The 13,609-nt window shown below is 39.2% G+C and overlaps 1 protein-coding gene across 7 annotated transcripts in view; it reads right to left on the bottom strand.

The window, feature by feature from the left end:
- Positions 1-13,609, bottom strand: part of CTNNA1 (catenin alpha 1) — a 344,567-nt gene that overhangs the window by 117,834 nt on the left and 213,124 nt on the right. For all 7 annotated transcript variants that reach the window (XM_086411845.1, XM_086411843.1, XM_086411841.1 and 4 more), the window contains 2 exons: positions 2,331-2,497; positions 1,702-1,821 (listed from right to left, as the gene is read on the bottom strand). In XM_086411845.1, coding sequence (XP_086267971.1) covers positions 1,702-1,821; positions 2,331-2,497 — 287 coding nt within the window. The remainder of the gene's footprint in view (positions 1-1,701; positions 1,822-2,330; positions 2,498-13,609) is intronic.

Raw genomic sequence — 13,609 nt, 5'->3', positions numbered from 1 at the left:
AATCAATTGTGAACGTAATTTTGGCAGCTTGCCATATTTATAGACTAACCATACCATCATACAACAAGTTCTTCTTAGGATTAAACAGGTCCAGCAAAAAGAAAAAAATTATTGTGATTTATGTGATAGAGACATAAGCTAATTCAAGGACAAATGATAAAAGTGCACTGAGCCTACATTAACTAAATCACTCAGGCAATACAACAAATCTAGCTATATTATCATATATAATACTAAGTACTGGGAACATAAAATCAGGATCCCGTATGTGCAGATTCAGTCTGATCACATCTTATAGCTTGAAATATGAGCAGTAACTACTATTCACCAACTGCCCACTGCTGAGGGCCTACTAAGAATCTGGTGCTATATTAAATACTTCGCATACATTATTTAATTCAATCTTCTCAATTTTTATTCTAATGTTAATGTAACCAAAGTCTAAGTCTCCAAAGCTGAAGCTGTAATATACTGGACATTTACAGTACTGACCCCATGTTCCTCATGCCTGTTAGAGCGCTCTTGTTGAATGTTCCTGTACTCAGGAACGTTTACCCTGTCACAGCAGAAAGGAGATCTTCTTTACCCTGAGTCAGATATAGTTAACTGCTTTCCTCTTTCCAATGATCAGTAAGGAATGGGCACATTATACAATCCATTATTTAGGCCAAATCTGTTAAAGGCTTCTAGATCATTTGCTTATTAAGAGAGACATATGGAAGAAACAACCTTTTCTTTCCTCACTGGACATACTGACTGTGTGCAAATGCCATGCCTACAGCTTCTTCAGTGAGGCACACTGAAGATGGCAGTGCTGGAAAATGTAAAGATATGGAAACCTTGATGATACTTGCAAAACCTTTAAATTTAACAATCCTGAAGTCACTTAACCTATCCTGGGGCTTCTAATCAGTGAGAAAATAAACCCCCCAATGGTCATGCAATTTAGGAACTAGGTTTTCTGTAAACTGCAGTGCAAAATTATCCTAACCAATATAGGTATCAGCTAACAATAATAAGAATTCATCTTTTCAGGACTTTTAAAAAATAAGAATAGCACAAACTTAATCAGGGCTATGCAAGTTATTAGAGCCAGATGGTGACACATGCATCCCCTCTAGAGAACACACATCTAACACACAGCATCCAATAGAAAGGGCACAGGAAGACTTCAAGCATCCCAAGAGCAAAACACCGAAGGGTGAGCAAAAGCTGGAAAAATAAGAACACTGATCCACATGTCACACAACATAAATTCCTAATACTATAAAATCTAGTAATAACAAATGATAAGAAATACTTAGAAGTTACAAAATATGGAGGGCAAGGTACTTCCTGATATAGAATTCCAATATGTTTTTGACTGGATTTTTTAGAAGTCTGAATTAAATTTCACCATCAACTCAAGTTCATCCTTGAACACAGAGAAGAACGGTGTTTCACTTCTCAGAATGCTATCGCAAACTGCTAAGGTACCTAAAGTAAAATTTTCACAGGAATCAAAACAGAAGCATAATATGGATACAACCTAATTCTACCTTTAGTAACAATACTGAAGGACACATCATAAACTAAATGTCTTAATGGAACTATATTAGAAGAGGGAGATATTGGCACCTTTTGAAGACTTAGGTTAAATGGATTTTTCCCAATAGGTAATAATATAAACAACTTAAATATATCCCCAAATCATGACCGTACCTGTTGTCTTTTGGCTGCCATAATGTTCAGTTTATCCACTTCAGGTTTCAGGGCTTTATACTGTATTCCCAAGTCCTGTTCAGTGCCAGCATTCCTCAGTTTCAAGATACCATCTTCTACCTATAAAACACACCCCACAAAAGAAAAATTCTCAACAATGCTTGTCTGTACATAAAGAAGATCTAGAACTTTTTATTCCTTTCAACAGCTACTCAGATAGTAATCCAAACTTCCTCTTAAATTTACATTTGGGCAGGTACCACATGGGAATTTTACGGGAGGTAGGAAAAGACTGTATTATTTTGACTTTCATGTAAAAGGATATAATTTACCATATCTTGATTTCTCAACTCTGGAACTCTGCTGGTACAAAGAAATGCTTAATCACTACCACAAAAAGGGAAGAAGTCAAAAACAATACCTTTTCTGCAAAGACACCATAGGCCCACAGCACAGCCAGTATGATGTCCACGTGGAATAGAGGAGCAAGTGGAAATTAAAAACATTCCTGGTCCACTTAGGTAAACCAAGTTCATAACCAAACTAAATCCTAAGGAATGTTGAACTAAGTATGGCCAGCAGCAGCCTTGCTGTGATAGAACAAATTACAGACATCAGCCTGTACTTACAAGTTTCAGCTGAACAAGTAATTTGTAGACATCTGCCATGTCAGCCAAAATAAGCAGCCGGGTAACAGCAGAGAGCAAAGCCCGAGCTGCCCGAACCATGTTGCCACGCTTCACGGAAGAGCAGGGATCATCTGCAAACTCTCCTGCAGCACTCTTCATCAAATCACCTGTTTTACAGAATGGAAAATAAATTTAGCAGGAATGAACCAAATAACTGGTCTACATTTTAAAAAACGGTAATTCAAACTTTGTATATTCATACACAGAATTTAAGGATTTTTATTTCTGCTATTTTCCTCTTGCATTTGTCTTCTAGCTGTCACTAAGACAAGCAACCACATATATTCCTGGTAAAAGCACAGTATCTGCAAAGTGATTTAGCACTACATATCAAAAGCCTTAAAAATACTTCTTCCCAATAAGAAAAAAAATACTTGTTTCCATTGATCTAGTAATAATACTCCTTTCCAAAAAGGACCATTATATGTATCCTAATCGAGAAAAAAATTCAAGATTTGAATGGGAGGAAAAAAATGGATCTAACACAATCTACCCGCACATCCAAAGAAAGATACAGAAACATAGCAACCATTATGAAGGACCACCACACTTCATTAAGCATTTCAACTATCTAATGCATAGAGCTCAAACAGAAACTCACTGGTATGTGAAAAGACAAGAGCTTGTCACGGATTCATTCATTTTCCTCATAGCAAAACACTTCCAACAGTTCAAATGCCCAAGCAAGCATCTAGTTAAGTAAATTAAGGTAAAGCCTACAATTGACTTTTATGCAAATATTAAAATATATATGAAAAATGTTAAAGTTTATGAAATCTTAAACAGAAAAAAGATGAAATGATAAATGTATGTAATCTGTGCTTTAAAAAAAAGGAAAAAGATTGGAGTAAAAACACAAATAACAATTATATAAGATACAATCTAATTCTACATCATTCTGTATTTATAAAAACATTTTCTATAACAGACATCATATTCATAACTTTAAAAATTAACCTAAAAATATATACATTTTACTACAGTTATGAGGAATATCCAACTCATACAATCCCACCTTCAACAATGCCAAGAAGTTCTAACATTTCCTAGAAACTTGTAAAGTAACTTATACTTTTTTGTTATGTGTTTCTAATAATAATCATTGAAGGTGCTTATCGTTTTCTCTTTTCTTATAGTTGGAAGTAGCAGGAGTGCCAGGGTCTGTTCCTCTCTATGGTGACTATCTTTGGACTCCTGAAAAAGCAATTACTCCCTCCCTCAACTTCAGATTAAAGCCTAAAGGCTATTCACTCTCTTATCTCTTCCACAAATGTAAAAAAAAAAAAAAAAAAAGCACATTCTCATGAAGCCACGCTAATTCTGAAGAGACCTACAAAACTTCTCTTAACTATCAAAATTTTAGTTGTAGAATATGAGCCTTAGCGGGGGAGTTAAATTCACCCTCAGTTCAGTCGCTCAGTCATGTCTGACTCTGCGACCTCATCGATTGCAGTACGCCAGGCTTCCCTATCCATCACTAACTCCCAGAGGTTGCACAAACTCATGTCCATCAAGTTGGTGATGCCATCCAACCATCTGATCCTCTTTCGTCCCCTTCTCCTCCTGCCTTCAATCGTTTCCAGCACCAGGGTCTTTTCCAATCAATCAGTTCTTCAAATCAGGTGGCCAAAGCATTGGAGCTTCAAGCTTCAGCAACAGTCCTTGTGATGTATGTTCAGGACTGATTCCCTTTAGGATGGACTGGTTTGATCTCCTTGCTGTCCTAGGGACTCACAAGGGTCTTCTCCAAGACCACAATTCAAAAGAATCAATTCTTAGGCACTCAGCTTTCTTTATGGTCCAACTCTCAAATCCATGCATGACTACTGGAAAAACTATAGCTTTGATTAGATGGACCTTTGTCTGCAAAGTATATGTCTCTGCTTTTTAATAAGCTGTCTAGGATGGTCATAGCTTTTCTTCCAAGGAGCAAGCGTCTTTTAATTTCATGGCTGCAGTCACCATCTGTGGTGACTTTGGAGCCCAAGAAAATAAGTCTCTGTTTCCATTGTTTCCCATCTATTTGCCATGAAGTGATGGGACCGGATGTCATGATCTTCATTTTTTGAATGCTGAGTTTTAAGCCAGCTTTTTCACTCTCCTCTTTGACTTTCATCAAGAGGCTCTTTAGTTCCTCTTCACTTTCTGCCATAAGGGTGGTGTCATCTGAGGTTATTGATTATTTCTCCCAGCAATCTGAATTCCAGCTTGTGCTTCATCCAGCCCGGCATTTCACATGATGTACTCTGCATATAAGTTAAATAAACAAGGTAACAAGATACAGCCTTGATGTACTCCTTTCCCAATTTGGAACCAGTCTGTTGTTCCATGTTTGGTTCTAACTGTTGCTTCTTGACCTGCATACAGATTTCTCAGGAGGCAGGTAAGGTGGTCCGGTATTCCCATCTCCCATCCAAGTACTAACCAGGCCCGACCCTGCCTAGCTTCCGAGATCAGACAAGATCGGGCATGTTCAGGGTGGTATGCCCATAGACTGGTATTCCCATCTCTTGAAGAATTTTCCACGATTCACACAGTCAAAGGCTTTGATGTAGTCAATAAAGCAGAGTAGATGTTTCTCTGGAACTCTATTGCTTTTTCAATGATCCAACGGATGTTGGCAATTTGATCTCTGGTTCCTCTGCATTTTCTAAATCCAGCTTGATCATCTGGAAGTTCTTGGTTCATGTACTGTTGAAGCCTGGCTTGGAGAATTTTGAGCACTGCTTTGCTAGCGTGGTGAGATGAGGGCAATTGTGTGGTAGTTTGATCATTCTTTGGCATTGCCTTTCTTTGGGACTGGAATGAAAACTGAACTTTTCCAGTCCTGTCGCCACTGCTGAGTTTTCCAAATTTGTTGGCGTATTAGTGCAGCACTTTCACAGCATCATCTTTCAGAATCTGAAATAGCTCAACTGGAATTCCATCACCTCTGCTAGCTTTGTTGGCAATGATGCTTCCTAAGGCCCACCTGACTTCCCATTCCAGGATGTCTGGCTCTAGGTGAGTGATCTCACCACTGTGGTTATCCAGCTCATTAAGATCTTTTTTTGTATATTTCTTCTGTGTATTCTTGCCACCTCTTCTTAATTTCTTCTGCTTCTGTTAGGTCCATACCATTACTGTCCTTTACTGGGCCCATTTTTGCATGAAGTGTATCTAATTTTCTTGAACAGATCTCTAGTCTTTCCCATTCTATTGTTTTCCTCTATTTCTCTGCATTGATCACTGAGGAAGGCTTTCTTATCTTTCCTTGCTATTCTTTGGAACTCTCCATTCAGATGGGTGTATCTTTCCTTTTCCTCTTTGCCTTTAGCTTCTCTTCTTTTCTCAGCTATTTGTGGGGCCTCCTCAGACAACCAATTTGCATTTTTGCATTTCTTCTTCTTGGAGATGGTCCTGATCCCTGCCTCCTGTACAATGTCACAAATCTCCATCCATAGTTCTTCAGGCACTCTATCAGAGCTAATCCCTTGAATCTATTTCTCACTTCTGCTGTATAATCATAAGGGATTTGATTTAGGTCATACCTGAACGGTCTAGTGGTTTTACCTACTTTCTTCAGTTTAAGTCTGAATTTTGCAAATAAAGAGCTCATGATCTGAGCCTAGTCAGCCTCCGGTCTTGTTTTTGCTGACTCTATAGTGCTTCTCCATCTGTGGCTGCAAAGAATATAATTAATTTGATTTTGGTTTTGACCATCTGGTGATAACCATGTATAGATTCTTCTCTTGTGTTGTTGGAAGAGGGTGTTTGCTATGACCAGTACATTTTCTTGGCAAAATGTTGTTAACCTTTGCCCCGCTTCATTTTTCACTCCAAGACCAACCTGCCTGTTCCTCCAGGTATCTCTTGACTTCCTACTTTCGCATTCCAGTCCCCTATGATGAAAAGGACATCATTTTTTGGTGTTAGTTCTAGAAGGTCTTGTAGGTCTTCATAGAACCTTTCAACTTCAGCTTCTTCAACATTTGCAGTTGAGGCGTAGACTTGGATTACCGTTACACTGAATGGTTTGCCTTGGAAACAAACAGAGATCATGCTGTCGTTTTTGAGATTTTGAACCCAAGCACTGCATTTCAGACTCATGTTTTCTATGAGGGTACTCCATTTCTTCTAAGGGATTTTTGACCACAGTCATCTGAATTAAACATGCCCATTCCCGTCCATTTCAGTTCACTGATTCCTAAAATGTCTATGTTCACTCTTGCCATCTCCTGTTTGATCACTTCCAATTTACCTTGATTCATGAATCTAACATTCCAGGTTCCTATGCAATATTGTTCTTTATAGCATCAGACTTGACTTCCATCACCAGTCACATCCACAACTGGATATTGTTTTCGCTTTTTCCTGTTTTTGGTAAGTCTCGTCATTCTTTCTGGAGTTATTTCTCCACTCTTCTACACTAGCATATTGGGCGCCTACCGACCTGGGGAGTTCATCTTTCAGTGTCCTCTCTTTTTGTCTTGTCATACTGTTCATGGGGTTCTCAAGGCAAGAATACTGAAGCGGTTTGCCATTCCCTTCCCCAGTGGATCACGTTTTGTCAGAATTCTCCGCTCTGACCCATCTGTCTTGGGTATCTCTACATGGCACGGCTCATAGTTTCACTGAGTTGGACAAGGCTGTGGTCCACGTGATCAGTTTGGTTAGTTTGGTGTGACTGTGGTTTTCATTCTGTCCGCCCTCTGATGGATAGGTTTATGAAGCTTCCTGATGAGAGAGACTGACTAGGGGAAACTGACTCATGTTCTAATGGGTGGGGCCATGCTTGGTAAATCTTTAATCCAATTTTCTGTTGATGAGTGGGGCTGTGTTCCCTCCCAGTTATTTGGCCTGAGGCCAAACTAGGTAGGGGTAATGAAGGCAATGGAAACCGCCTTCAAAGCATGAACTGTTGTATTCACTGCCCCTGACCCTGCAGCAGGACACTGCAGACCCATGCCTCCACCGGAGACTCCTGTACACTCCCAGCAAGTCTGGCTCAGTCTTATAACAACATGGTAAGTAAGCAAGTCTTACTAACAAGATGGTGTAATAGAAGGACATGCACTCATCTTCTCCTGGGAGAACTCCCAAATTGCAACTCACTGCTGAAAAACCATCGACCAGAGAATGTTGGATCCCACCAAAAAAAATAACCCACGTGCAAGGGCAAAGGAGAACCCCCTTTCGCAAGAGGGGCGAAATCCTGTTTAGAATCAAACCCCATACCCGCCAGAGATGCTCAGAGAGCTCAAAAAAAATTTTGTGCACACCAGAACCCAGAGACCCCTCAGAGACTGACTGAGCCAGACCTGCCTTTGAGGGTTTTAGTGTCTCCTGCGGAGGCACGGATCAGCAGTGGCCTGCTGCAGGGACAAGGGCTCTGGCTGCAGCAGACTTGGATCACAAAGCGTGTGGCATAAGCCCTCTTGGAGGAAGTTACCACTAGCCCCACCATTGAGCTGCTGAGCATATGACCCACAAACTGCAGAACAATTATACCAAAGAAATTCTCATACTGTTAAGAAAGTTCTAGAACCCACAACAGATTTCCCAACCTAGGGATCAGCAAAGGAGCTGAGAACTACCAGGGAATTTGACTTTGGAGGCCACTGGATTTGATTACAGAACTTCCACAGGACTGGGGAAACAGATTCTTGGAGGGCAGAAACAAATTCACCCTCAGATTCATACATTAATTAGGCTAAGAAGAACTATACAGTATTAAGAGTAAAGACAAGTTCTGTGTATGTCTATGTGTATTGTAAGAAATAACTCACAATGAAGAATTTGATAGTTAAAAGTTTTCCTGGATCTAAGATACAGACACATGACAATTACGTGGATGTTTAACAAAAATGTTATTTTACGGTACTTAAAATGAGTACTCAATCATTCATTTATTTATTTATTCAACAAATATTTGAGCACCTCAAATACTTTATTAGGTGCCAGTGATACAGTGCTCAAGAAACAGCCCATGTCCTCCTTGAGTTCTATGGAGGGAGAAGACAGACAAGCAAACAATTAAAGCTGATTAAGACAAGGCATCTGTACTCAAAGGGCCCACAAATCAGGGAATATTACAATGCAACCAGAATTAAAATAGCCCTGTGGACAAGATGCTATGGGAGTACATTAGGAAAAGCTATTTACTCATGTACGAAGTTGTCTCTAAAGTCTTGCAAAAAAGATATTTGCCTTAATACTAAACAATAGAGTTCCATCTATTTATTGAGAGCTTATTACACACTAAAACAAATCCACTGCCAGGGATATATGAAGCTGAGCAAGACTTACTTTCAAATAGTTTATAAATCAAAAGTGATCATACAGAAATTATGTGTCATTTTTATTTTTTTTTTTAGTAATTTTAAAAAAATATTTTATTTTATTTATTTTTTTTAATTTTTTATTCCTTTATTTCTCATGTGTTCCCCATCCTGAACCCTCCTCCCTCCTCCCTCCCCATACCATCCCTCTGGGTCATCCCAGTGCACCAGCCCCAAGCATCCAGCATCGTGCATTGAACCTGGACTGGCATCTCGTTTCATACATGACATTTCACATGTTTCAATGCCATTCTCCCAAATCTTCCCACCCTCTCCTTCTCCCACAGAGTCCATAAGACTGTTCTATACATCAGTGTCTCTTTTGCTGTCTCGTATACAGGGTTATCGTTACCATCTTTCTAAATTCCATATATATGCGTTAGTATACTGTATTGGTGTTTTTCCTTCTGGCTTACTTCACTCTGTATAATAGGCTCCAGTTTCATCCACCTCATTAGAACTGATTCAAATGTATTCTTTTTAATGGCTGAGTAATACTCCATTGTGTATATGTACCACAGCTTTCTTATCCATTCATCTGCTGATGGACATCTAGGTTGCTTCCATGTCCTGGTTATTATAAACAGTGCTGCGATGAACATTGGGGTACACGTGTCTCTTTCCCTTCTGGTTTCCTCAGTGTGTATGCCCAGCAGTGGGATTGCTGGATCATAAGGCAGTTCTATTTCCAGTTTTTTAAGGAATCTCCACACTGTCATTTTTAACATACAAGCTTTAAGAAAGGCATAAAATAGCATAGGGCCAAAAAAGGAAGCACTAATGACGAGGTTGGGATATAAGTGAAATACAAGCAACAGTTTTATGGAAGACACAGTAATCTGAAATAGAATCTACCATCAAAGGACAGGAAGAATTTGGGGCAGTAGAATTAAGGGAGTTAGTACCTCAAGCAAAAGAAACAGCAACATACCAATATCTAACATTTATTAAATGCCCACTCCATGACACTATGCATATTTTATTTAATCCTATCCACCACCGAAAAGTAGGTGCTATTAGCCCTTCTACAGAAGAGACAACTCAAGTTTAGACAAGTTAATTAACTTAACCAAGTCACCTAATAGTAAATGACAGAGTCAGGCTTTGTAATGCTTAATGCTTATGGTCTTAGGACCACGTAACAGGCTGCATATACAATAAAAAGGTGTATTTGAGGGCTGAGTAGTCTAACTTGGAAATGAGGGATGTGTATAAAAGCAGGCATCAGATGATGGAGGGTGGAAGGCCATAGAGTACAAAGAAGAATCCCTAAGCCAAAGAAGGAAATCAAAGTCAACCTAACATATAATAAACCTGGCCAGAGATACGGATCACAAAGCCACAAGAAGAGCCCAGGAAAGGGGACTTCCCTGGTGGTCCAGATGGCTGAGACTCCAAGCTCCTAATGCAGGGGGCCTGGGTTTGATCCCTGGTCAGGGAACTAGATCCCACATACTACAACTAAAGATCCTGTGTGCTGTAATTGAGACCTGTAGCAGCCAAATAAAAATAAATAAATTTGGGGAGGCAGGGAAAGAGCCCAGGAAAGAGCAATAGTAAACTATAAAGGCTGGGGTAAAATGATATGAAAACCCTTGATTTAAGAGTGAGGGAGGGAACTCCCTGGCGATCCAGTGGTAACAACTCTACATTTTCACTGCCATTTGGGTTCAATTCCTGACAGGGAACTAAAATTCCACAAGCTCATTGGCATGGCACTCCCACCAAAAAAAAAAAAAAAAAAGAAGTGAAGGAAAAGAAGATCACTTGGAAGATCACTTAAAGAATTCAAGGTACACCAGTCCTGAGATGGAGAAGAGAGCCAGAACATACTAAACGTGTGCACATGAACCAGGGAAGATTTTTAAAAAAAAAAACTGGAGTCCTTTAGACTGTGGATTTAGTAGTAAGGGAAGGAAGACTCTATGACAAGAGAAACAAGGAGACCCAAGATGATAAACTGTCAAAATCAAGAAGTATTTGCATACGAAAGTGGTCAACAAAGTCAAATATATACATGTAGATCATCAGGAGAGAATTCAGAATTCAGAAATATGATGAACTAATTTTCAACAAGGCTGCCAAGACCATTCAATAAAGGGGAAAAAATATTTTTAACAAATAGTGCTAGGACAACTGAATATCCACATACAACAAAATGAAGTCTGACCCCCAAACTCGTATCATATACTTTCAAAATAGATCAAAACCAAATTTAAGAGCTACATTTATAAAACACTTAGAAGAAAACATTGATATATCTTCAAGACCTCCAATCAGGCAATAGTTTCTTAGATATAACACATTAAGTACAAACAACGAAGAAAAAAGACACAAACTGAACATCATCAAAATGTAAAATGTTTGTGTTTTTAAGGACAGGCTCAAGAAAGTAAAAAGACCCACAGAACGGGAGAAAATCTGGGGTGCTGATAAGGATCAAAGTACCAATAAGACATAAAGAAGTCTTGGGTTTCCCTGGTGCTCAGTGGTAAAGAATCTGCCTGCCAATGCAGGAGACAGGTTCAATCCCTGATCCAGGAAGATCCCACAGGCCACAGAGCAACTAAGCCCATGTGCCGCAACTATTGAGCTTGTGCTCTAGAGCCCAGGTGCCACAGCTACTAAAACCCACAGGCCTTAGAGCCTATGCTCTTCAACGAAAGGCCAAAGCAATGAGAAGCCCTCGCACTGCAACTAGAGAGTAGCCCCAGTTCACCACAACTACAGAAAAGCCCACACAGCAACAAAGACCCAGCACAGCCAAAAATCATTTTAAAAAAAGGAAAATGCGTATCAAAAAAGGTACTCTTTAAATCAACATTAAAATACAAAAAATCCTATTTAAAATAAGCAAAGGGGGACTTCCTTGGCAGTCCAGTAGTTAAGATTCAGAGTTTCCAATGCAAGAGGTATGGATTCAACCACCGGTGGAGGAACTAAGATCCCACATGCTGTGTGGTGTGGCCAAAAATAAATTAACTAATTAAAATAGGCAAGGGAATTATACCACATCTCTCCAAAGAAGATACGTAAATGGCTAATAAGCACATGAAAAGATACTCAATCTCAACTGCTCTAAGGGCAAAGCATGTCAAAATCATGGAATATCACTTCATATCTACTAGGATTGTTGTTGCTGTTTAGTTGCTAAGTTCTGTCCATCTTTAAAAAAGACAAACAGCAACAAATGTTCGTGAGGATACAGGGAAACTTGAACTCTCACAGCCCACTGGTGGGAATATAAAATAGTACAGCCACTTTGGAAAACAAACTAGCAGTTCCTCAAAAGGTTAAATACAGAGTTACCATAGTTCTTCAGTTTCTAAGTCATGTCCGATGCCTTGCAACCCCATGGACTGTAGCACGCCAGCCTTCCCTGTCCTTCACTATCTCTCAGAGTTTACTCAAATTCATGTCCGCTGAGTCAGTGATGCTATCTATATATTACCATGTGATCCATCAATTCTGCTTCTAGGTATATACCCAAGAGAACTGAAAACAAATGCCTACACAAAAACAAATATATGAATGTTTACAGAAGCACTATTCTTAACAGTTGACATATGGAAACAATCCAAACACTCATCAACTAATAGATAAAGAAAATGTGGTGCATCTACACAATCAAATATTTAGCCATAAAAAGGAATAAAATACTGAGACATGCTACAACACAGATGAACCCTCAAAGCATTATGCAAAGTGAAAGAAGCCTGTCACAAAAAGCCATATATTGTAGTACTCCTCTTATATGAAATGTTCACAATAGGTAAATCCATAGAGACAGAAACTATCACCGTTGCCAGGGGCTGGGGCAGAAAGAAAGACTGAGGATTACTAGCTGCTAATAGGTTTGAGGTTTCCTTCTAGGGTAATGAAAATGTTCTGGAATCACATAGTGGCGATGGCCTTTATAACCTTGTAAATACACTTAAAAACCAGTGAATTTGTATCCTTTACAAGAGGGAATTTTGTGCTATGTGAATTATGACTCAATAAACAAAGACAAAGAAGAGTATTAAATGCAGTGACCTAAAAGTGTACTCACTGTGGAGTTAGAGGTTAACTTAAGGTCTGACTTTGACACTTACCAGCTATGTGACTAAACTCCATAGCCCGTTTCTTCCTTTGAAATATGTAGAGGGTACCTTGCTGTGAGGGTCAACTAATAACACATATAAAAGGCCTACTTTATTACCTTGCACTGGCAGATAATACAGGGTTGGTAGACATTATTACCATTAGGCAAAACACAATGAGAAGACAGAGAAAAGATCTTCATTGCATTTCCTGAGTATTTAAATCTGTCCAACAATGCTCCTCAAGGGCGTTCTTGCCTTTTTTCAGCAAGTGTTTACTGAGTGCGGGCTATGAGCCAGGCACTAAACACTTGGTATAGAAATTAACCAGACAAAAATTCCTGGTTCTAGGGAGCCTACAATTTAATTTGAAGGAATGATAACAAACATAATAAATAAATCAATTATGAAGGGGCAGTAAAAGAAAGGACAGAGAAAGGGGATATAAGATACAATTTAAAATGGGGATCTAGGAAGGTCTCAATGAAAAGGTACACTTGAGGAGTCTTGAAAAACGCAGCACAGGAGGGATGTGGCTGTTTCAAGGCAAGATTCCAAGCAGAGGAAACATCAAGTAAAGACCCTAGGGTAGATGAACTCTAAAATGATCTTGGAAGGCCAAGAAAGCCAGTGGAGGTAATGAGGAAGAGGGACTGGGGGAGGTACAAAAGCCAGATCTAATGGGTAACAGAACCAGTTAGAAATAAAACTGTTCTTTCAAGAATCTGATTTGCTCCTAGGAAGAAAAATCAACAGCCTATTAACAAAAAATTTTATTTTGTGCAGGATTAGAATGTGGAGAAGGAAATGGCAACCC

Source organism: Bos grunniens, chromosome 7, assembly GCF_055505025.1.
Source record: "Bos grunniens cultivar Pamir isolate PY7600 chromosome 7, Bosgru_T2T1.0, whole genome shotgun sequence".
In the NCBI taxonomy this organism is placed as follows: Eukaryota; Metazoa; Chordata; class Mammalia; order Artiodactyla; family Bovidae; genus Bos; species Bos grunniens.
This window is presented reverse-complemented; position numbering and strand designations above follow the sequence as displayed.